Here is a 25,414-nt window from a genome sequence, read left to right as displayed (position 1 = left end):
CCTTTTTCAGCCCAAATCTTTAATTCATTGAGATCCTTTAGAATTCAAATCCCTCCTGAGATGTGCTCACAGCACTCCCATCATCTGCAAATTTAGTGTCATCTGCAAATTTAATAATCTATTTCTACTTTCTGAAAATGTTGAGTAGTGGTGGACAAAAACCAACCTCAGCCAAACCTCTCACAACAGTCTTCACTTTTGATTCACCAGTTTTCCAGCCTCCCTCTTGACTAGGGCAGGTTTATTGCTAATGACTTCACCTACACCTCCCCTCTGATGATAAAACCCCAGTCCAGTCTTTCATACGTACTTATGGTGAGAGACTTAGAAATAAAGATATAACTAATGAGGGATGAGATTTTCTCAAACATAAGCCATAAGCATAATAGGAGAGAGCTGCAAAGACCTGTGCCAAAAGAATTCGCAACCCAAATGAAGAAACCTCACATTAAAATGGATCAGTAGCCACTGCTTCGACTTTCTTATAGGGGTTTAGCATATTTCACCTTTAATACTTTTAAGAAAACAAGCACTAAGGTACTCACGCAGTTCTTTCTTACAGCAAGGGACAGAGACAAAAATCAAGCAAGGGGAAAGTAAAAGGTCGAGAAAAGGTAAGATATCCCCTGACCACTGTAACGAAGTCTAGAGATTAGTCTTTAGGGAAAATAGAGCTACTGGCACTCTGTTGTTTGGTATTTGCATTGTAAGCATCATTTCTGGTTCGGCTTGGGCTTTTGCATTGTGCCAGGTGTTTAAGACCTGGCTTTCTCACAACTGTTCCTCCTTAATTCAGCATTACAACAGCTTCTTCACACAGTTTATTCCCTGAAGCATTAAACACAATTAAAAGCATTAAAAAGATCAATGTACATTTCTAGGGTAATCTTCTGATATTTCCCCATTGGGTGTCTTATCTCTGGCTTTTCCTCGTACTATTCTTTTTGTCTGTGTAAAATCTGACAATAGCTACGTTTTTGAGAGTGTCTTGAAGATCAATGCCTCCACAGAGAATAATTGAAACTCTTCATGAACATCCCCTTGGAGTGAAAACAATACAAAAGCTAAAGCTACAGACACCTGATGTTTCTATGATTTTTTTTTTTTTTTTTTTTTTTTTTTTAATAGCAGATTCTTTCGTGTCCTTTGGCCAAGGCTTCTGGTCAATAACAGGTCACAGTGCTGGCCAGGCTGGCTCCTGGCTGCTGCGCAGGTGCTCCAAGCAGCTACTCCCTTGGCCACCAAGCAATCCAGATAAGCTGCTCAGGCAAACTCGGTCCCTGCCCATGGCGTGGCCATGGGCAAATTTCCCCACTCCAAGGGTGGATTTACCCATCCTTACCATTGGCAGTGCAGCATTCATCCATTTCCCACAGTCAAGACTGGGCCAGCAGATGAGGGAGTCGGTCTGTCCTTCTCATTTACTATCACACCACTGGTCTTTGCCCCAAAGGCTTTACAGTCTACTTTGAAGCAAGGCATGAAAAAGCATAAACAAACGGGGAAGGACAAACGGAGATCAAAGGCGACCAGGGCAATGAAGATAAGATCAAGTAATGATTTATATCTGCCCTTGCCCAATTTAATGGTTACAAATCGTCTTAAAAATCAGCTGACCTTCCAACAGGTTCAGGGTTAATTACATTGTGTGTGGTTTGGTTTTCCTATTTTTAATCAGATTTTTCTCTTTCCTCAGAGGTGTCCCAGCAGAAGTAATTCTGAGTGGAAACTACCTGTAAAAGGCCAAAGCTTTTGACCTAGTTCAGAAAGGGAAGTCTGAAAACAGCATGGGGGAATTCAAGGGAGGAGTGGAGAAATTAGTCATTTAGGGTGCCAGCCCAAGGAAAGAGGGGAACAAAGTCACAGAGGAGATCAGATTAGGATCTGGTGTTCTAAGAAACTTGGAGATCTGGGGATACAAATCCAATCCCATTTTGCTGAGCAAGCAACGCAGTCTTTTGCTGGGGCTTCCCAGCTGCAAAAGGAGGGCAGAATTGTCTTTTTTTCCTACCAGAAGTATATGTGGAGAAACCAGAGAGATTAAAGAGAGCGATGTCTTCAAATATGGTGGTTGACAGCACAGTACAAGAGTAAGGGCAGGAGCCTGGGGAAGAGGGCTAGCACCATGAATTTGTGAGCTCAGTACTGCACGGAGTCCACAGAGCTGTGCAGAGCTCTAATAAATAACAACCTGGAGACAAAGAAAGCTAGGAATTTAGAAAAGCCATAAGGTGACCCTGTCTGCTGTGACTCACCATTTAATAAAATTAAGATTTAACCTTTTCTGTAGTTTCATGTGGATAAGTCACAACCATCTAATATAGATTCAGCTCAGCAGATCTCTACTATCATTTCTTGCTGTGAAATCGTATTATTCCAAACACTTGACTTGATTACTATGGCAGACAGATCACTGCTGTTACAGTACCTTTTTATGTATGATACGCACACCATTGCTTCTCTGCCCTGTTTACTATCCTTTTTCATTGTCTCCATCAGGCACAGAGTAACAAGAAACCCTACTGGTGTAATTTACTCTGCTCAGTATGCTATTTTGCTAGAATATTTTTCTTTCATATGGCATCCCAAAAAATAAATTAATATGAGAATATTACTATGGTTGAAAAATCAAGCTAGTTAGATAATGTCAAATTGGCAGACATTCAGGATCCTTCAATTACCCCCCTTGTACATATGCATTCTGGCATGGCCTTTAATTAACGTGATCATACCATTTTTTTTTCCAGTGAAAACATGTCATTAAGTACCCAGGGTGAGTGAGGACCCAGTACAGAGCATTCTGCTTTCTCCTTAATGTTTAACAGGGTTATTTTCTATAATCTTCAAAACCCTGCTCTGAAGACAGACTAATTAATTTCTGCCTGTTTGTCTCCCATGCCACTACAGTACATGAGTGCTTCACGGCACTTTTCACGGCAGCCTGGGGAGATGGGCAAGGGGTAAGGAGGTGTGGGAGGTAATAATTTTCATTTTACAAGAAGCAAGCCAAAACTGTGATCCTCAGCGGGGACCAGACTCAAAGACAGTCCCCCTGTTCCCATCCCACCCCAGACTGGAGAAGCATAAATCACCCATCCCCAAGCTGGAGCACAGCGCTGGGCTCTGCAGGGACGGCACACACTTCGGTTGGTGGCAGAGGCACTGGGATGGGCTGGCGCAAGTCTCAGGGCACATGGCCCCACTGAGCTGCCCTGAGGGATGCAGCAAGCTTGGGGAGCCCCAGGGGATGGTGTGCACCAGGATTTATATGCACAGAATTTGTGCTCAAAAATGGCCAAGCTGTTTTGGCTGAAGTTTTCCAGCAAAATCAGCTTGACCCAAAGATCTGGCAAGGAAGTGCTCAATGCAGGGGCTCACACTTTATCAAAAGCTACGAAGTGACTGAAAACAGAATTTGACAATCAGAAGCACTAGATAACCATAATAATAAGCTCTAATCCTCATAATGAGAAAAAAAGTAGCATGTCTGGCCATATCCAAAATTGAGATTGATTTTGACAGTGTGACAGCATAGTTTTAATTGCTGTTTATAGCACAGCACTTTTGTGCACCCACATAATCAATTAGCAGGGCTGCCAGCAGCTAAACACAGACGCGTTTGCACACCAGCTCAGGGAGATGGACTGGGGCAGTCTTGCTTGCTCTGGGCTGCAGACAGGCCAGCACCGCTCTGGCCTTCGCCACCTCTGCCCAGGGCCACCTCCTGCCCTCACCAAAGTCAGGGGCACAGCCACCAGGGTCACATTAACATACATATCCATATGCACTGGAAAACCTTGTTAAGGGTACAGCTCAGGGCCACATCCAGCGCCAGGGGCTTTCTGATGAAGAAATCAATCTGTAGGAGTTTGAAGGACTCCACTTTAACCTTGACAGGTGAGTGGAGCAATGCGGGTCCACCTTGTCCAGCCGGTGGCGAAGTGTGGCTATGAGGATGAAGGACCCTGGGTAGGATGCTCTTCCAGCCATTGTGTGCTTAAGCATCACAGCCTGCCACAATGAGGCAGTGTGGTTACTAAACAGCAGTAACAGTCAGAGACCCCAGAGCACAAATTATTTTCTGAAGCACTGACATGAGATTTTTTTACCCACCTACTGTGAATAGAACAGACATGACTAGGTCTGAAACAAAACTGCTTAAAAAAAAAAATTCAAAAAAATACATATGTGAAAAGTTGACAGCTCAGGCACACAGTCAGGTGATCAGAGTCAGCTATATGTGGCAGATCTGGGCCATAGAGCATGTGCTGTGTGTGACGCCCTCCCTGCTGAACCTGAGAGGCCTTACACTGAACCTCATTAAAAATCCTGCATTGGGTGACATTAATTCACTGCTACGACACACAAAGGCACTTTTTGCTCCGATAGCCAAAGACTGGAAAGCCTCTGCAAGAAACTTTCATATGCCCATCTCTCAGAAACCTTCGTGATCACCTTCTTTAACTTAGTGGCAAAGTCACCCCTCTTTTGCAGCCTCTCACCAGGCAAAGAAGGTGCCTTGAAGATGTACTATACTTGCTCTCAAAGAGAGAGGGGTCAGCATAGACTTCAAACAGCACCTCCTCCTGAAGGTGAACAACATCTTTCTTCCTGAAGCAGCACTGAAGCAGGGACACATACTTCTCAAAGTCAATGGAAAACCAGACAGTCCCCAAAGTTAAAGATGTGCTTATAGGGCTGGACTGAAAAATATGCTTAGATGCTTTCTGAGTTCAGAGCCAGAAACAATTCCCCTGATTCACCACTTTTGCTTGAGACTCATCACAGCGGCAGATAGACAGCAGTTTTCATTAAATCCTTGGTATCAATGTGAGATTCAACACATCCTTAATTACAACACTGACTGGCATCCTCACAATATTTTCAAGGAGAATGCAAAATCTCAATCTCCGCAGGACTGTACCAGCCCACAGGAAACGGCCCTGGGAATAGCACACAGCGCCCTGTGAGACACAGGTAAGACAAACTGTTCCACATTATAGCAAACACCAGCATATTTTAATCTTGCTCTAAAACCAGCCAAATGAGAGACATTAATCTGAATGAATTAATGTAACTAATTAGATTCAAACACCAAGGAAATCTGTCTGCAATTCTTACCCCAATTTGCTAGCTAACAGGTGATTGCTTGTGCTGTAAGCAAGCACAGACTCTTACTGAACAAAAATAAGCAATTTTCTGAATATTCTCATGATAAGCAATCATTTTAGATCTAAAGACAAAGTAAAGACTTTCTTTAGAAAGATCTGTCTGCCAAACTCTCTGAACACATGTGCTTTTTAAGCAGGCTCGGACAAAATATTTTATATATATTGATCAAGTGACACCAACAGGCTCAGCAGAATCTACTCTACCTCTGTTTTTATGAGCTGAGAATAAAGAAAGTTACATTTTGGAGAAAAGGAGAGTAGCAAACCATGGCTACTAATATTCAAATGACAAAAATGTCTTGAGTGAATTCCAGATGTCAGCCATGTGTTATGGTTTAATAGTTCAGATCTGAGTCACAAGCACAAAAACCTGTTATGAAACACATGCCTGCCCACATGTGTGCATGCACACACCAGTGTGAATTACTTAAAAAAGAGAAGTTATATTTTTTGTGGCATTAGTAGCACTGGAGAAAAGCAGTTAATCTGAGCGGAGGTGGGAGAAAATTAGTAAAGTTTGTCCTATGCCACAGACCAACGGTGTGATAATTTGTACTCAACATTTAAAAAGAATGAGTTAAAACTAAAGAGAAATTAAACACCCGCTTCACAAGCAAGTGTAATCCTTTCAAATCCTAAAAGTCCAATCACACCCTGTCTCTTGAATAATCACTAGCTTAAATCACCCACGCCCCTGCCATGTGAGACTCATGGAAGTCCAAGTAATTCCTAGCCCAGATCTTTCAAACAGTAATATTTATATTGTGGTTTATTAGGTCCTTTTACTATTTTTTTCTTCTCACATAAAAGGAATAAATATCCATGGCACTGATGTTTAGCAAGAGCTATCACATGCCAAGCGTTTTCAGCTCTCCCTGGCCCTGGGTGGTGGGCTTGCAGGGGAGCTGGCAAGCGAAATGCTCCCTCTCTGCTGTGCTCCAGCTTGGCTGCCTGCCCAAAGCAGGGACCTGCATGCAAGGGGAATAATCTACTTTGGCTCATCAATTTTTCACTCATCCCTTCCTCCTGGAACCAATATTGCCTGTGCCACACTCCCACATGCTGCAATCAGCCTGCTCCCTCCCTCCCTCCCTCCATCCGGGCGGCCCTCCCAGAGGCAGAGTAAGTCAGGAGCTTTGGGACCTGGACCAGTTGGTCTCGGGGAGTTTGAACGGCAGTGAAATCCATAAGGAGCTATGGACACTTTGACACGCCCAAGAATTACACCCCTGAACACCCACAGGCAATTGCATATTTCATGCTTTCTTGGCTGATTTCAAACGCCCATTTGTATTTGGACATGCACATGGCAAGTCTATGCACCCACACAGCCACTCGCGTGTGCAAACCTGAGCCGGATAGGCCAGCACATCAAGTGCACACACACGAGGTGCGCGATAACTACATGCTAAGCATGCACAAATAGACCCACATTTTTATCAAAATTAGGTCTTCAAAGCTATGTTTAAATAAGCCGTATTAGAGGATTTTAATGACTCCCCAAAAAGACAAGTGGGATAGTGGCAACAAATTGGCCCAAGCAGAATCACTTCAAAGAAGGTCACGCTGGTAGGCTAGAGAGGGGAAGAAAGACGAGCAAACTTCAGCCAGGGGAACCATAGCAAGGCACTCTTCAGCAGAGGAGCCGGCTGATGTCTGCCTGCTCCTTGGGGCCTCCTCGCTGAACTCCTCAGCTGCTGGAGGATGGCCATCAGCTTAAAGAAACTGAAATTATGCTGATGATGTCTCTGTCCTGGTCCTGAAAAGCAAGAGACAGACAGTGCTTCCTAAGTACCTGTGTGCCGACAGCGCCTCAGAGTTTTCAGTCTGCCCCAGGGGTGCCTGAAAAGAGGACAACCCTCTGCTTGGGAGCTCACAAGAGATTTTTATATTTCCTCCAAAGCTCCCTCCACTGTAAAGCATGGGCTTGGGGGCAGGGAAGGAGGGATGTTAAACCACACTAGAAAAAAAACCACAAAAAACAACCACAGAACACATTTACGCTCCAGTCTTCACAAATTAAGATTTTACATGGGAATTTGGACAGGTGCAGTGTTACCAGATCTGGAAATGGCAGCCCCCTGCCCTATAGAGCTGCCCCTTATTTGTCTTGCTGTGGTTTCCACTGAGCTGCGTCCCGCGGCAGCGAGGATTTCAGACTCCACGTGGCTGAGAAGCAGCAGCTGGCTCTCTGCTGTGGCAGGCGCAGGGAGGAACCCGCCCCTGGTGCTGGGCACTTGCTCAGGAGGGAAACCTCTGCCCACTGGCTCCATGCATGGCCACGCACTCAGCGGCAGGCACACATTGCCAGCAACACCTCGTCACAGAGATACCGCTTATCTCCTGTGTGCAAAGGGAGAACACCAGCGTCTCGTGACAATGCCGGCACAGCCCTAAACAATTCGCAATGCAAGCAGTGAACAAGAGGTTTTCAGGATACCCTCTTTTCAAGTATTACAAATATTGCATATAAACCTGGCCCTAATTTTGGGAACTCCTGTAGAAACCCCCTAGATAAAAGCCTGTTCCCGAGCTGCTGCTGTTTGTAGGCGCTGCAGTGGGAAAGCACGCCCGAACGACAAGGGCAGGAGGAGCCTGGTTCCACGGGCATGATCCAGTTGAAGGCCAGGTCATGCTGTGAGGTTTGCAGTGTGTGAATTTGCATTTGCATGATTTTTTGTCTGCAGTGTGACTTAATGGGAAACGGGGCTGATGGGGGCAAAGCGGAGAGGGAACACATGGGTGCTGCAGCAGGGAGAAGGCAGCGCATGGAAACAGACAAAACTAGATTAAAAAACTAGATTAAAAATGACAGAAATGCCACATGAGGGAGTCATCACAACTCGGCAAAGGCAGGCAGCTGCCCCGGCGGGCTGAGGAGTGCAGACCAGGGCCGCAGGTAAGGGTCTGTGCGTGTCGAAGGGCCACCTCCCCCAGTATGTGCAGGGTGGCTCCCACGGACACAGGCCATTGGAGTTTTCCATAGCCACGGCAAAATAAGCCCTCTGGAGAGGTGAAGCTGGATGCACACCCCACCAGAGGCACCCCAGTGCGGGGCAAGGCTGCTATGCACACACCTGCATCCCCTGGGAGCAATTTTTGCAAGAAGCCTTTTGACGATGCAGCCTGGCAAAATGTGCATCGAGCTCCAGTAGTTTTTGTTGGGGGTTTTTTGGATGATGATTTTTCATAAAAGCCTACCCACTTCAGAAATATTGTCACGGAAATAAAATATGCAGTAGCGTACTGTTCTCCAGCGGCTGCCACCAAAGCCATGTTAGAATAGCTCCATCTCGTGGAAATCAGCAGCAGAAGTGGGGGCAAACAACGACAAACCAGGAGAAAAGCTGTAGGAAAATGTTGGCAACGCGCTCCTTGGCTGCACGTGCCAGCAGTGGCTTCGGTTCCCATCCACAGGGGTTTCACTAGTCCCGTCCCTCCCGGAGTTTAACTCTGATCAGCAGGTTTGAAAAAAATGAAAAAAATCGTTGTGCAAAGCCAACAGAAATGGTATATTTTATCTGACTGGTGACACATAACTGTAATAGTTACACAGTTACTGTACGATCATGCTCAGAGCTCACAGGAAGGTTTGGGGCTGTGTGGTGGCTTCAAGCTCTGCCACATAGAGCTCCACTTCAGACCGTCTCCCAGAGAGACTCCTTCCTCTGTCACTCCCTGCCTCCATCGGTTAATTTACAGCTGCTTCTATACATTGCTCAGCATTTCTTTCTTGTCTCTATCATCTATATCATCTTCCTCTTCTCGTTTTGCAGCTTGCTCCAGGAGTGTCTGTACCCCTGCGCACGTGCTCATAAATCAGAGAGAATATCTGTACTGCAGAGCTCAAACACGTTCCTGTCTTTGAAGGAGTTTCCAGTTAAGATAAGCAACCGTTTCAATCATGAATATGAAGCAAGTACACAGCATTAAAACCATGAGGTTACATTTTAAAATAATAATTACTCCCTCTTTCCTAATGTACTGTTGGATTTATTCTCTTGTTTATCCAGACTCCAAGTTTTGCCCTTTGATAACAGAGTTTATCTTGCAAGTTTATTTAATCCGTGTCCTGGGGGACAGGGGAGACAAGAAGTGGATTTCAGCATCAAGAACAAGTCCTTCTGGTTTGTGCTGTTACCACCACTTGGAATCACCTCAGAAAATACGAAATCTTTCAGGCTTAAGAAGTCTGACAAACATCCCATAAACTGCAAGACATCAGCGTAGATCACTGAACACAGATGCAACAATCTCCTCAAGTGAAACTGCACTCACCTGTAAGGTACACAAACACATAAATAATGCTAAGAAGACGGATCACCCCTTGGACTTCAGGGGAGCTCTGCATTGCCTTGCCGTGCTCAGGGTATCCCGGAGTGCCGTAGCAAACAGCAAACAGCACCCACTCAGCACATGGGAACGAGAGCTGGAGCTCACTCCCAGGAGATGCCAGCAGAAAGGCACAGCAGCGTGCACTGCAGAGATCCCATACCACTGGCCACAATGAGGTCCGGGCTGATGGCAGTCTAGAAATGGGACCTAGAAAAGAAAGGCCATGGAAAATGCTGTTAACTGAAAATCTAGACACAGTCATGGTTAAAGGAAGGCTCCTCGGAGTAACTGGCCAGATTTTCCTCTGGCAGTGGGTAACCCACTAAATCTGTTACAAACTACATCTCCTTCCCCTTCCCTCTATCGTCTTCTCTCTGGGCAAGAACCTGCCGGAGCCCCTGCTCACCCCGCAATGCTGGGCATGACTCCTCTGCACCAGATAATGCAGGATTTGGTCCAGTAGCAAACCACACATTGCTGTTCGTGCTGCTTAGGCAGCTGAAAACCAGAAGAAACAAGTGGTAAAACTAAATAAAAGGATAATATAGGAGGAGAATTTTGGAAATCTCATCTGGATCACAGGAATTTCACTTTCTGCGATTGTTCACCCCACCATCCTCCTCCACAGACTTATTTCCACTCATGTGTAAAAAAGACCATTTATACAATACTATTGCCCCCCCTAGCCTGTGTCGTTTAATCAGGCCAGGCAAACCCTGCCCAGGGCAGGCTTACAGCTCACAAACAGCAGCATTTTGAAAGACTGCTATTTCTGTCACACCAGCACAACTTCAGGAACTGCCTCTTTGTTTATTAAAATGTAGGGCCAGTGCCCAGCCCGTTGTGTTTCTTTAAGACCCACTCTTCTGTGATCTAGGGAAAATATACATCCCATGGTGCACTGCAGACTGACAGAGACGTGTGTCTCTGCCCCCAGGCAGCGCAGCTCGGATCAGCACGGCAGTGTGACAAACTACAATTCACGCACCTGCTGGGAACACAGGAGCCAAATGGGCGGTGAAGCAACGCAGCGGAGGGGACGGGGGCTGCAGCGCCAACAGCCTGCGGATGCTGCAGAGGATGTTAGGCAGAGGAAAGGGTCAATTGTTCTGAACAGTCGACAGCAAAATAAGCAATGAGTTAAGTTAGAGCAAGGAAAATGTAGCTACACCAAAAGGAAAAAGCCTGTAATTGATGGCAAGTGTGAGTAGGCAACGGGCCCCTGTGCCAGAGGAAGCGCTGACTATTGGCCAGCACCATGCCAGCGAGACTTCACCATCATTGCCTGCGGGAGGATGGACGATGGCCATGGGAATGAGCTGCGCGACCCACAGCTGCTCCCTTCCTTTTGGGCTAGGGAGATTAGCCATCCCAGGCCTTCCCCGCTATGGGCTGAATTGTGGGGTGGTTGTTCAGCTGCTCCCAGCCACCCCAGGAGAGCATAGACCACCAGGGTACAGTCTCTCAAGCATTTCACCACTTTTTAAAAAGTTATTGCAGAAAGGAAGAGTAGGCTATTGCTTGCTTATGGCTTTAATGTGAAAGCAATTGATATTTTGGAGGGATGGCAATATGCAAAGAATTAACACCAAGCCAAGCCACAGTGCAAAGCTCTGGTGGCAATGAAAACCTTTCCGAAGACTGAGCTTCTGAGTGAAACACTTTCAAAAGACCAATCACCAACCTGCAGACAGTTACTCCTGGCAATACTGTAGGACATTCGTCCAGCGATCTTTCAGGGGGCTGAGGAGTAAATCAGCCTGTCTCTGACCCGGATCTGACAAACTCATCAAGTCTAAACATTTGGTAAATTCTTCTCCTTGCACATACCTTTGCAAACAGGGACTAGGTATTCAGTATACATATATATATATATATATATAAAAAGAGACGCGTGAAAACAGATTTAGGGCAGGCGGAGTTTCTGGAGTGAGTATCTGATGGAAGAAGCGACCTGTGGCTCCAGGTCATTGGTATCTGCTGAGGCCAGTGGGCAGAGGAGGCACTGCTCCAACGAGGACTGCTGAGGGATCACCCTGCACATGCAGGACCACTCGCCTCATTTCCACGTCATTAGTCCGGCTGGGTGGTAAGAGCTCCCCTTTTCAAACCCATCCGATAGAAACAGCTCATTAGCAGCACCCAACTGCAGCCTTGGCTTCCAGTAGCCACACTAAGAATAAAACCCTGAATTTTAACAGTGAGGTTGGTTTGTTCTCCCGTCAGCAAACCAGATCGGTCAAGGATTCATGCTTGGCAGGAAAGGCAAGATCACTGTGAGGATAGGGACTTCAGAGCCACGTCTCTGAACCATGGTGAGGACAAAGGAACAAATATTAACCTGCGGCCAAATATATTTAGGGCATCGACACATTCCCAACTGGAGCAGCATGCCTTTTACCTTGTTACCTCACATGCAGTCATAACCAGCATAGGATGTTACCCAGCAGCTGCATGGATGCTCATCAGGCAAAGACCATCAGTGCAAAATGAGCAGATAAGAATGTAATATGAATGGGGGAGAAAGAGGAAAGAAACTCAAGCAGTGAATTGAAGCAGTCAAAACTATGCAGACACATCATTTCAGGTTCCCAAGGTGCTGCCTGCTCCTACATTTCAGCACTCTCAAAACCCCCAGGTGGAGAAGGAGAGGCGGCTCTCCCCTGCCCACACAGTCTCACCAGTAGCCACCCTGCACCAAAGGGTCATGGAAACCCTCTCTCAGCCAGGACGTGGCTTGGGACACTTCTAACCCACTTTGGACCCAGCTATGGCGCCTGGGTCGGGTGCTCCTTACCAGCATTTCTTGCTTGAAAGTGGGGGGAGAGGTTTCTCTCCTCTCTTCCTGGAGCTCTATACATGGCAATTAATGTTGCTTAGCAACAGGACTTCCTTTTAAGATGCTCTTTTGTCATTTCAAAGCCTCTGTACTAAAAGTTCTTTAAATAGCCTGAACTCATACGAGCTCCCTCAGTTCGGCTCTTTTTCTTTATCTCTGCCCGGTTTCCTCCCATTGAAAGGTTAGTATCTGCGGCCAGCCAAAGCAAACCAAACCCAATAAAAATGCGACTCCCAGGGATCAGCCCAGCCTCTCCATGCAAGGGCTGGGAAGCTCCTTTTCCCCAAAGCCATACCAAGCTACTCCTGATAGAGACCAGCTGAGGAAAAGGGAAGCTCGGGCAGGTTTTAATTCTGATTTTTTGCTTGCTACTCAAGTTGGACTTACAGATACAACCAGATTTCTCTCTTGTCAGTCTAAAATCTAGCATGCAAGACTTGTGCAGCCCAGTTTGTGAGATTCTGTGTTGTTCGGACAGAGGAAGAACAGCTTGTTACTAATCATTGAAATCTGCATTTTTTCTTGGCTTTATAGTACTGATACAACCCACGGGGAGGGAGAATACTGGGTATTTTGCTTACTTAGCAGGGAACACAGGCTGCATTTTTGAGATAGGGAAAAGTCTTACAGCTGTTTCACAGAATAATAGGGGGCTCCAGCACCGAGATCCTCAGAACATCTTCTGAAGTTTTGAAAAATCACAAGCTACTCAAGGAGGATAACAAAACAAGAGTAGTTATACAGAAACAGCATCTGCAGGGAGAGTATAGGAGACATCCCCCTTTGCACGTGAAACATGGATGTACAAGACATCAGTAATTAATCAGTTGCTAATTCCCGTCAGCAATTTCCTTCCCACATAGTGCCTTTGTCCTGACTATTTTCGGTTTGTGTTTGGTTGGACTTCACACGGCTTTGCATGCCCCAGCCATGGCCAACCCCGCTTCCTGGCCGGCAGGCAGGGCGCAGGATGCAGGCATGGGGGCCAGGAACCCCGGCATCTCCCTGGCCTCTAGCAAGCTGTGATCATCAGCTGAAAGTTTGTTCATCCTGCCTGCTAAAAAAATAGCACCGATGCCCCCACAAAGCCCAGGGCTTCCAGGACCTGGCACAGCAGCAGCGCCCTGGCTAAGAAACTTCGTCATCAATCCTTTTGAAAGCTGCCTCGGACAAAATCCACATGAGAACAAGCCGCCCATGAAGAGGCAGCCAGAGGAGCGCTCACTTTATTTGTTTGGGATATTTCTATACGCACTGCTCACATCACATCCCTGGTCACACTCTCTTCTCTTTTTCAAGGGGCATCTAGGTTGCTACCTATGCAAGTGGTTTGATCAAGTCATGGAAATTTCGGATTGAAGCTGTGGCATGCTTTCAGCATTAACCTTAACCATCAATGCCAGAGGACAGAAGCTGGTGGTTTGGTCCTCTGCCAAGGAGCAGTGGCAAAGCAGAAGAATCCCTGGAGTGGCGGGATGTTGCAGCCTGGCCCCTGGCTGCTCGAAATGCGCACCGGATGGACTAGCACCCAGCTGGGGAGGGCATCGTGGGCACAGCCCTGCAGCTCCTATCCATCTTGTGTCCCCACCACCCCCGAGGGCAGGTGAAGGGACATTGCTCACATGCACGGAGAGCATGTGCTGAAGAGCTGCTGTCTCCTGCCCTCGTTTAGGGTTTCGGAAAGATCAATTGCTGCAGCACGAAGCAGAGGGGTTTCACATAAAGCCTGGTAAAGTCTGACATTTTTTATGGCAGCTTTTTCTCCCTGCAGGTGATTTATGCTCTTGCTGCACCACCTTTTTTCAGACTTTTCCTCAGAGCACAGGCTGAGCCCGCAGCACCTCCTGCACTGGCAGCAGAGCCTGTACAGGTTTTCCTGCTGGAAAATGAGGGTTTGTGGTAGGGCAGGGCAGGGCAGGTGGTCCTGGTCCTCCCCAGCTGCCGTGTCTCCTCTCGGGGCACCACGCAGCTGTGGTGGGCAAAGGGTCACAGCCCAAATTCCACTGCCTCAAGGCAAACCCCAGTTCAGGTTCTTAACATCCAGCATTTAAAGCAATCATTTGGGTTCCTCTCTCTTGTTTGAGGTATCAAAGAAAACAACAAACAAGGAAAATCTTGAAATCCATACTTGAAGGAAATGACTGAAAATTATTTTAATGCTTTGATCCTCTATAGACAGGTATTTTGGAAGCTCTGTTGTGTTGGGTTGCCAATCCCCCCTTCTTCAGAGCAACAGAAGATCCAGAGATTGACATGATTTATCTCTTAAATAAGAGAGAATTAACATCTTCTAGGAATTCTGAGGGTGCTAAAGTCTGTTTAATACATATACATAACTCATTGCACTTTTTTCTTTCTTTTTAATTTCTTAAATGGATTCCCACTTAACCCTACAGTTATTACATATTTTTTCCAAGGCAACCCTGAAAGAGGAGCGACTTCCCAGGTTCATCCGACCTGCAGCACCCCTCGGGAACCAGGCTTTTTGGAGGTGCTGTGCTCAGTGCTGCAACCAGGAGCCTTTCCCGACTCAAGGGCCAGGCCAGGTGTAGGGCCAGCTGGGTAGATTTGACACCAGACAGGATTTCCCCTCAACCCAACCAGCCATCCTCCTGCCCAGGCGGAGAGGCTCCTGCAGGACCCAGGATGCCATCCAGAAATGGGACCCACCTTTCTACGGTGGAGGTGGGAATTGGCATCCCGTGACTTCAGCATCGTGCCAACGGCCCACATGATATGCCCACGTCCATGCCACTTGGCTGGGCTAAGGAACATGCCAGCACTTCATCATCATGGTCTCCACTAGGACCGATACTGTATCTGTGGTGGTTTCTAAGTGGGGGAAGGGCCACCATCCGTGGACTCATGCCATGGGTGACTCACCATGTTTTGGTGAGCCTCGTGAGCTGCTCCTCCCGTCTAGCTCGGAAACCAGTTTAAAATGGAGAACTTCTGGGGGGATGTGCAGCCCTTTCCAGGGGACTTTCTGATTGCAGGGCAGTGCGACTTGTTTGTGGGGTGACACAGCACCAGAGGGGCAATGCAGAGGGAGCAATTCACTTGGCCGTCAGCAGTGTTCAGCATCTCACAAGTGTTCAGCGACAAGCACCGTCGCACTAAAGCCAATTATTACCACTGCTGTTCACACGCTCTTAAATTTCCTATCACCAGAGTGGGAAGAGTTTCAGCCAAGCACATAGAAAGTAATATTATGAAAAGAAAAATACTGTCGAGGGCACTTTCCTAGCGACCCCTGTGGTCTGACAGCCCCCCTGAACGCAGTGATGGAGAAAGGATCCACCCAGCACTTGGGAACAGCAAACACCATCATTAAAAGCAGAAAGCATGCAGAAAAGGAGCATTCCCCCTGTTTAACGTGGGAGATGAATCAGCCTGCAATGGCCCCAGGTGCCACAGCCGCGGTCACAGAGGGGCTGCAACCTGGCTGAGCCCAAGCCCGAGCCCAAGCCCACAGCAGGCGCCTGCAGCAAAGCCCCCTGCTAGCACTGAAACCCCCTACCGCTAGCTACTGCCATAAACTCTTACCCCTCCTCATTCACTCCTTTATGAGCACAAGGAGCTAAATTAATGATAGGCACACATAATGAATAATTCAGACACCTCTAATAATTAGTCATTTTTACTAAGATCAGCGATTGCTTGTGCACATGGATGAAAAGAGGAACTTCAGTCACCCAATACCAATTTTCTAATGAATTCTTCATTACCCAAAATTGAGGCAGGCTTTGGAATTCATTGTTTGCATCAAAAAGCTTCCCATTTCCTCAAAAAACAGCCCCCCCCCCCAAAAAAAAATCTCTGGAGTTATTTATACCCCTTTATGTCACACGTAAATTCCACAACACATAGTAATATACTTGCACTACAGGAAGAGGCTGATATCCCCTCCTGATTTAAAGGACTTTTCTTCCAAAACAACATATTCCTCTTAAATTTGAGGTTTCTGATACGGGTGGTTTGAGGAAACATCCGTGCCACCAGGGCTTATAGCCTGCCAGAAACAAGACACAGGGTGCAAGTGTGAGTCCAAGCTGCCGCTAGCCAGGAAAGCGCAGCAGGGAGGGCAGGGACACCCCGAGCCTTAGCCTTTGAGCCTTAGCATAGAAAATAGAAAATAAACAAGGAGCAAACATCCCAAACAACAAATTCCTCTGAAATTTTTGCTACCAGCTGCAGGGAGAGCAGGGTTTCCAGCAAACATGGAGCTGGCTGGGAAAGAGGCAGAACTGTTAGTGAGATATGGAGCAAGCTTTTTAGCTTGTCATTCAGAAAAGTTATTTTCTTTTAAATTTTATAAATTAAGGAGGAGGGAAAAAAACCCAGCCAAATACAGCAGCAGGGCACTGGTGCCGTGGCCTCTCCGTGCCCGCCAGCTGCAACAGCCCATCCGAGAGGTTTAGGCAAAGATGCAAAAGGGAGTCGGCTCTGCACTGGATTTTAAGTTTTGCTCCTGCCACATTGACTGCTCCCCTCTCCCCAGCCACCTGCAGGGATGAGCAGAGCATAGCTCAGGTAAAACCCAACAGACACATCAACTCCAGCTACCAGTGCAGCTGTGGCCTTCATACACTATTTCAGAGCCGAAGCCGCTGATTTTGTGCATGTCCTTGGCACCAGAGAAGCCCAGATGTCTCTATCTTCCCAGGTGTTGAGCTTGATGCTCTCCAGATGGCATCTTGATTGCTTGAAGCTTCACTGATCAAGTTACCAGGGCTGGATCAGCTCTGCAGTTCAACCCACCCAGCCTCTCCCCACCGTGCTGGGGCACATTTGCCCAGCCCAGTATGTTTTCATCATGACTTTCTCTACTAGGTGGTGAAGAAAAAGCACCAGTTAAGCCTGCTGAAAAAAAGTTATCAAGCTAATAGCTCAGTCATTTAAGAAAGGAAAAAAAAAAGGCAGGTTGAGCTGGCTGGCTAGAGCCAGTGCTCAGCACCACCCCAGGCAGCGAGGACCAGACATTCCCGCCCGCAGCTGCCACACGCATGCCCATCTTAGAGATGGTTAGAAATATTGTCCCCCTTCAGAAAACTAATCATTACCTGTAATCTAAATACAAGAGGAACAGAGTTCATTTTCAGATTGAACTATCGCTTTTCAGCTTTACTGTTTCTAACAAGAGGAGCATGTTTCAGCATCATGATCCTTTTTGCAGCAACATAGGCACAGATTTTGTGCCTATATTTCAGTTGTTTTACAAGTTCTTGTGACTTTCACAAGCGATGCACCAAATTTTGTTTGACTCAAACTTTCCATTGCATTAAATGCCCCTTTGGTGAGACGCTGCAGTCTCATCTGCCCTTTTCTTGCTCTCCCTCGTATTTCACGCTGAACTAACTCCCCTGTACTTAGTGGAAACATTTCATTCTACACAAGCATAAAGACCAATTTCCCTCACTTTCAATTTTTAAAAAATCTGTTCTGCCCCAGAAAAGCATCAGTGCACAGTCATTTGACTATATTTAAAGCAGGGAAGTTCCTCTTTCACTCCAAAACTACTGTTTTGCTCACGCTGAACCCAGGAGGTTCAGCAAACATTTCTTTTCCTTATGACCTCCTTTCTAGCCAACTCGCCCAGTTTGTCTGACCTTTGCTGCTCTGTCTCGCCTTCATTAAGGGAAGATAGCACAAGACCATCCATTTTAACAACCCGCCTCACTCCGTAATGGCCTGTGATTTATACTTTTTGATTTTCACAACGCTCGCCTGCGTTAGCTGCGAAGCATCCAGCGCCACAGAGACTGTGTGTGCAGAGGTGAGTGACAGCTGCCGGTCCCTCTCGAGATACAGGAGATGTGTGTGTAGAGGATCGGTCTCTGGTGAGACTGATCTCTGGTCTGACTGTTTTCAGTTCCCAAGGGGTTTCTCTCAGGGGGATCTGAAGGCCTTTATTGGAGAAATAAGGCGGGTGTCTTGAGATGTGCTCAGGGACATCAGTCACTGTCCCTCCTCCTCCTCCTCACACCCGTGTGTCCATGCACCCTCACGCTCTCTCCTGCCACTGCTGGGGACTTTGGGAGCCTGTCAAACCAGCACCATGCTTCACCTCCCAGAGAGCTGGGTGGACAATAAAGTTTCACAGGGGTGTTTAGCAGATATCAGAGCTAGACAGAGGACAGATATAAGGATTTTTGTCTCATGCTTGCACTCTCCATACAGGAATTTGTACACAGTGGTGGGATGATGGTGTCCCTGTTTGTTGTTTGGTTGGTGTGCAATACCACATGAGAATAGGAAGAAAGTACCAGGGTTTTTCCAGGGGCAGGGGAAAAGGCTGATCCATAAGATTTTTATTTTATTTTTTTGAAGTGGGAGACAAGGAAAAAAAAAGTAAGGATTTTGATTCAGGGAAGAAGCACCATGGAAACCCAGCCCTACGCAGCCCACATTTGGGGCCAATAGCAAGTTCCTCACTGAATTAAATGTACAAATTCCCGAGCACTCCGAGTTGTACACCGGGATCCCCCTGGGGATGGTTGCTCCTCAGCAACCTGTGAGAGCTGCTCCATGCCCAGAAGCATACAGAGAGAGCTTACTCACTAATTTATTTGAATGGTAAAACATAGACACTGTTCTCATTTATAGTGACAGCTACGCATTTTTTATCTGTCTAAACCGCATGTCACGGCAGTCAGCTCCATGGGTTCTTCTTTGCCTATCAGTATTGAAAGCATCGACTTTTCTAAGTCTATATTTTGCCATTCCTGTAGTTACCAGTGCTGTATTATTTCAGCACTTCTAGGCTGGAGCCAAGTTGCCGTGCTACAGCAGGTACCAGGCTGGCTTACTGCACCTCAGGTCATGCCAAGTGCCCAGCTGTGGGCAGTGCTGGCTTGTCCCACCCTGCTGGTGCCGGACCCGGTGCAGTCCCCGCAGCACTGAGCTCCAGCCAGGCCCCAGCACGCTGAGGGGGAGAGGGACAGCGGAGGAGCTGCACTCCCCACCCGCATGGGCATTTTGTTGTGACAGTCCCTTTCCACTCCCTCCCGGCTCCACCATGCCGCTGCCAGTGTCTCTCTGTCCCTGCCCACTGGGCTGTGCCGCCTGCAGCATCACAGGGCCATGGCACTCCCCCAGTGCTCCCCAGCACCCTCCGGTTACAGGATTTGCACCTATAGGAAAGGAAAGAAGTGTTCGCTGTGTCCAGCTTGTGGCTTGCAACAGATTTCCCCTCTTTCCCCTCCAGCGAGGTTACCAAGTACCTCCACTGCCCACCTGCCTCTGCTAAGCCACAGACAGGCAGAGACATGGTTTGGTCTCGCTCACAGTCCCACGTGGACGGAAAGACCCGAACCTCATGCACCATTCCCCAGGGTGCATGTGCACCTCACCAAAACCCTGGTGAGCCACCTGCTCCTGCCCCACAGGGTACATGCCTGCCCTGTCCTCTGCTCATCACAGAATCCAGGCTCCAGTGCATTTCTCACTGGACATCCCACCACCTGTGCTTGCTTTCTTTGGGCTAATAGAATAGCTTTGAATCTCATTAAAACTGTCAGATTGGGCAACTATGCAATACATGTTTTTACTTCCCTGCAAGCAGAACATCTCTGAGCTTCCTAACAGGAAATTGCCAAAGCTGCAGCTGCCATGCGGCCCCGGGGATCCCATCCCTCCCAGGCTGGCCCTGTAACCACCCAGGGCTTCCTCTGGGAGCAGGGCTGGGCGAGGACGACAGTGGCACTGAGCTGGCTGCACCCATGCTCCCCATCACACTTGGCAGCTGGGACAAACGCAATGCTCTGAGCATCTCCACTGCCTTGAGCGGCTGTGGCAGGCTATTCCAGGGCGGCGTTTCCCTGCCGCCATAGTCCCAGGCTCTGATTGACTTTTGTGCAATCACCAGGCTGGTCAAGCACGTTTAATGAATTTCCCTGGTATCCACACAGTAGACTTCTCTACATAATAGATCGATTTATCTTCAGTTAAACTGAAAAGCCTTCATAGAAATTTTAAAGACTCAGCATATCAGATATGATCTTTGTCTAGCCTGAGCTAAGCCTTTCCACCATCCTTTTGCTGCAGTGTGTAACTGCAGTTCAGATCCAATTAATTTGGATATGTTCCTTCTAGAAACATTCCCAGACCTGCTCTTTTTTACCTCCCCTCTACAAGGTTTTCTTAAGACTTCTCTTAGAATAAGCTTTATTACAAGACTCATGAAATTCAGAGTTTAAAACTACCTTGTAGGGATTCTTTCTTAGGGATTAATAATTCATCCAGAAGAGTAAACAATCCTCATATGTGCTAACTTCAGTAAGAAAGTAGTACAGATGAGACACTTCAAATTAGCACAAGAGAGATTCAAGGCATTCATTTTAAAAACACACTCCACAAAAACCCAGGGTTGTGCATTACAAGCCTGCACTAAGTATTCCTAGGGTTCTGGCTGCTATGTTTTTAAATAATTCAAAATTCTGTTCGTTTTTTTTTGAAGTGCCACGGTTTCCTATTTATAGTTGCAGTACATTCCTCTTGCAGTTTCACTGTATATTTTCCACAGATTACGGTAAATAAAAGCTATAGCTGTGAAGGTTTAGGACTGAGGGAGATTCCCAAAAAACTACCCATCACAACCGAAATCCTCGACTTTAGCTTCAACGTGCTCCCGTCCCTCCAGAATTCAACCTTCTCTGAGCTGAAGTCCCTTCTCTACTTGGACTTAACAAGGTACGGGAGAACGTCCTCACTTCTGCACATCAGGTTGGTCAAACCCCCTGCTCAACGCCGGCTTCTGGAGCACACCAGAGCAGCATCTCCCTGCCTTCACAGGGAAACCACCAGTAGCACTCACAGACAGCTGTGAAGTATTTTGCTAAGCAGGGATTGATACACTTGGGCAATATCTAGGCTTCTCCTCTGGTGACAATCATTTGCAGGACAGTGAGTGAAATACGCATTTTCCACATATTACTGCTGCTAAGACAGTAGTGACAGCAAAGTCACTAAAGCAATTTTTTAATTCACTTTTCTATAAAGATACTGTTCCCTAAACCCTAGAGAAAGACAGGTTTCGTCCTTGGAAATGTCCAGCTTTTTCTATAGGAAAAGAGATTTTCATTTTATTAAGCTGGACACTAAAAATCTCATGTCTCCCTGACTTCTACAAGTGCCTCCACACACCCATCATTTCAGGGCAGGTTTTGTTTCTCACCAGGACCCTGTATTTCAACATGAGCTTACAAATACCAGGCAACTGTCACTGTGTCACTGGAAAAGACAGACGCTTTTATCCTGGTGAAGGCAACTGATCATGAGTTCTTACAGTATGAAGTACAGTTTGGGTTATCATGTATACTGGGAGAGTCTTGTGAGACAGGCCACCGATGCTGGTTTCTTGTTGCTTTCTCAAGGTGTCAGATCAACTGGGTGTACGACAGCGCCTTTCACAGCAACAAGAAGCTGAAGACAATCGTGCTGACCGGAAACCTGCTCATGTTTCTGTCTGACACAGCATTCGCTGGCCCATGGTCCCTGAAGCAGCTTGTCTTAACACAGACGGGAATAACCAGTATGTCCTTTATTCCAATGACAAATCTGGACAGCTTGGATACCCTCATCTTGGGCAGCAACCACATCTCTTCGCTGCAGCTTCCTCCCAACTTTCCCACTCAAAACCTCAAATACCTTGACTTTCAAATGAACAACATAAGAGCAATCACAGCAGAAGATGTCCGTGTTCTGCAGAAGACCAGCAATATAACTCTCATTTTTAAAGGCAATAACATTATATACATTGAACCTGGAGCTTTCCAGTCCCATTTCTACAGTTTGGACTTTGGGGGCTGTGCTGACATCCCTGGGGTCCTGGCGGGGATACAGAACTCCACAGCCCAGACCCTTTGGCTAGGAACATTTCATGGTGTGGAAAAGGAGCCCTACATAAGCCCGAATGTGTTACAAGGCCTCTGTAATATCTTTGTCAAGGATCTCTATCTGCAGCTACGGCACTTCAGAAATCTAAATGCCGACACATTTCAGTGCTTGACCAGGCTCCGAAAGCTGGACCTAACTCAAACCCACATCAGCACATTGCCCCCCGGCATCAGCGGCATGAGCTCGCTAGCAGAGTTAGTTCTCAATGCGAACTCCTTCAAGCACCTCTGTAACATCAGCTCTGCCGCCTTCCCCTCCCTCACTCATCTCCACATCAAGGGGAACTCGCAGGTCCTGCAGCTGGGCTCTGGCTGTTTGGAGAAACTGGCAAAGCTTCAACATCTTGATTTAAGTAAGAGTCATATTGAAAGCTTTGACTGCTGTAATGAAGCACTGAGCGGTTTGAGCAGTCTTCAGTACCTGAATCTGAGCCACAACATAAGGCTCCACCTCCAAGACGTGTTCATTAAGGATGGTGCTAACCTGGAGGTGCTGGACCTAGCTTTCACTCCTCTTCATATCAACACTTCACAGGGTCCCTTCCAAAATTTGCATCTCTTGCAAGTGCTGAATCTTTCCTCCTCCCACATTAATACCAGCATTCAGCATCTCTTTCAAGGCCTGGAAAACCTCATGCTCTTGGACCTTAGTCAAAATAGCTTTGAGTCAGGGATCATGCCAAAGGACAAACTGTTCCAACAGCTATCCAATTTAGAGGCACTAATCTTATCATCCTGTGAACTGACAGCAATAGGCAGCCAAGCATTTCACAGCCTCAAGAAGTTACGGCATGTTGATCTGAGCCACAACAAACTTCTTGCATTCAGCACAGATGCATTTTCAAACCTCAAGAACATCTATCTCAATTTTGCCCACAACAGGATCCGTATTCTACCACGTGACAACCTAGCATCCCTAGCTGGCCACTGCATAATCAATTTAAGTTACAACCCTCTGGACTGCACCTGCTCCAATATTGGTTTAATCACCTGGTACAAGCAGAATCTGGATAAAATTGAAGACCCTGAAGGAACGAGATGCTCTGAACCCAAATTGCTAGCTGGGGCTCAGCTGGCCACCATCTCGCTCTCCTGTGGGATCAACATGGCAGGTATCACTGCAGTTGTCCTGGCTATTTTATCCTGTGGTGCCATCTTCATTTGGGGTGCTCGCTATTTCAAACGAAATTACCAGCAAATGTAAGTTTATGATAGAGATATAGAAAAGATGTACAGCAATTGTATTAAGATGAAAGACAACTTACTGTTTTTGTTTGTGATCTGTATTTTCTTAACTTTTGTAATACCATTTCCATTTGTATTATAACTTTTAGAAAAATAATGAAAAAGTTTTATTTGAGAACTGGAAAAATAAACTATGAACTGAGCCTTGAACACGAATAAGTTTTCTTGCAGAGAAATCCCAGTTCCACTCAATGTTAGCCCTGGTGTCCCAGCTACTATGGCTAATGCACCTGTAAAGAGAAGATCCAAGGGCCAAAATGCAAACCTTGTTCTCTTTAAAAAACAGAAAACCAAGCCACCACCACCCACCACTCCCAACAAAAAAACCCTAAACCAACCAAACCCTCACCCTCTATCAAATGTCCTTGAAAAACAATGTTGTTTAAGAGCTGGCAGTAGTGTACCCCATTCCACTAAAAAGAAAAAAAAGACTTCCTGTGAAGAACAGGCGCAACATTCATAGTCACGTAAGACCCACTTGTGCAGGACTGACAGAAACAGCCTATATCATCTCTCCTATTTCTTTAAAATATTTTTGATCCTTAGAAAGTTCCTGGCCATTGAACCTCTGTCTGTCCATCTCTCACCCCAGGGCAGGCCCTGCTCCTGTACTATTAACTAGACTCCATAGGGAACTAGCAACAATTTCAGATGTAACCATAAAACTTTTAGATTTGGTCAAGAATCTGCGGGTGCTTGGCACTACACTTGCTCACACAGGGCAAAAAACCAACGCCAAGAGCCATGAGACTTTCCTGTGCCAGCCCGGAGTGGACCGTTTCCTCCAGCACCAGCCCAGGAGAGAAAACTAGAGACTGCAAAGGGGGCAGTGCAGTGGGGAGCAGCAACCTCATCCCACGGGTGCTCCCCGTGCCGACAGCTACTTCACGTTGCTTCTGCTGTGCATCTCTGGAGTGAAGCCAGAGCCTCTTCACTCCAATGGGATATGCAACAGCTAGGCTGGAAAAAAGACAGACGACTTATTGACTTTTGCTAAACAACCAAATCCATTTTTCTGCCATCACATGTGAATAAACACAGTGGCAAAACAGAGTATGTGCATTTGACCAAGGAGCTTGCCATGCTTACTTACCTGCCCTGTGTTACCATAGCATGATTTATGGCACTAGTGCTTTAATAACAGGCTAAGCCTGACATGTAGACACAACCTTCTCAGAAGGTATGACCCTTCTGTCTCCACGGCAGAGCATGCACCATGTGGAGTCTTGCCCTGCTCCAGCAAGGCTCCCCGGTGCAGCTTTCGGATGCCTTCACATCACGTACACTACCTGCCTTACCCCACAGCTTCTCCTCCTCCTGCCTTTGTAGCCATGTGCTGCCCAAGGGTGCACAGAGAGAGACGTTTGATGTTTCTTCTCCAGTTGCCTATAAACACTCCCAGATTTTGGGTACCAGGACGTTGCGTCTCCTCACAACTCTCCATATTGCTGATCCATATTCCCTGTTTCTGCGGCTGCTGACACACTTTGCACAGAAACCTCCTCCTGACCCTGTCAGCAGGCACTGTGCTCCAGCTGCCCAGCTGCAGATCACCGAAGCTGCACAGGCTGCCTGCGTCAGATGAGCCCTTCCACAAGGACTGGTCTAAGGGAGAGAAATGTCACCGAGCAAGCCACATTGTCCGAGGCGAGGACTCCTCGACTCATCCTTGGGAGCAAGGCAGGGATGCTCCTGAAGTCAGCCCAGGGTTCAAGGTGCATTTTCCCTTCCCTCTGCAAATCCAACTGATTAAATGAGCAACCTCCCATAATTGCGTTATCTAATAATCCAGCATGAATGCCAGTGTGTGCACCATCCAAGAGAGACCTGCTTCTTCCATTGTTTCCCTCTTAAATTTGTGGGTTCAGGAAAGTGATAGACAAATAGCAAAGTTAAAAGGGAGCATGATGCAGTTCATAGCTTGGGAT

General features: G+C 47.0%; 1 protein-coding gene across 1 annotated transcript; it reads left to right on the top strand.

The window, feature by feature from the left end:
- Positions 1 to 18,031: 18,031 nt before the first annotated feature.
- CD180 (CD180 molecule) lies at positions 18,032 to 23,599 on the top strand. Its single transcript, XM_076362869.1, has 3 exons — positions 18,032 to 18,121; positions 20,870 to 21,036; positions 21,720 to 23,599. Exons 1-3 carry the CDS (start codon positions 18,032 to 18,034, stop codon positions 23,443 to 23,445), a joined length of 1,983 nt encoding a protein of 660 aa, XP_076218984.1. The 3' UTR covers positions 23,446 to 23,599.
- The last annotated feature ends 1,815 nt before the right edge of the window (positions 23,600 to 25,414 follow it).

This window comes from Aptenodytes patagonicus, chromosome Z, assembly GCF_965638725.1.
Source record: "Aptenodytes patagonicus chromosome Z, bAptPat1.pri.cur, whole genome shotgun sequence".
Classification (NCBI taxonomy): Eukaryota; Metazoa; Chordata; class Aves; order Sphenisciformes; family Spheniscidae; genus Aptenodytes; species Aptenodytes patagonicus.
Note: the sequence above shows the minus strand (reverse complement) of the source record. Positions and strands in the feature narration are given on the sequence as shown.

Excerpts from the sequence above, each read along its gene's own strand:
- CD180 (XM_076362869.1), top strand. The coding sequence starts at position 18,032 with ATGGCCTGTGATTTATACTTTTTGATTTTCACAACGCTCGCCTGCGTT. Across the intron at positions 18,122-20,869 it reads CAGAGACTGTGTGTGCAGAG|ATTACGGTAAATAAAAGCTA; the intron begins GTGAGTGACAGC and ends TATTTTCCACAG. Across the intron at positions 21,037-21,719 it reads CTCTACTTGGACTTAACAAG|GTGTCAGATCAACTGGGTGT; the intron begins GTACGGGAGAAC and ends TGCTTTCTCAAG.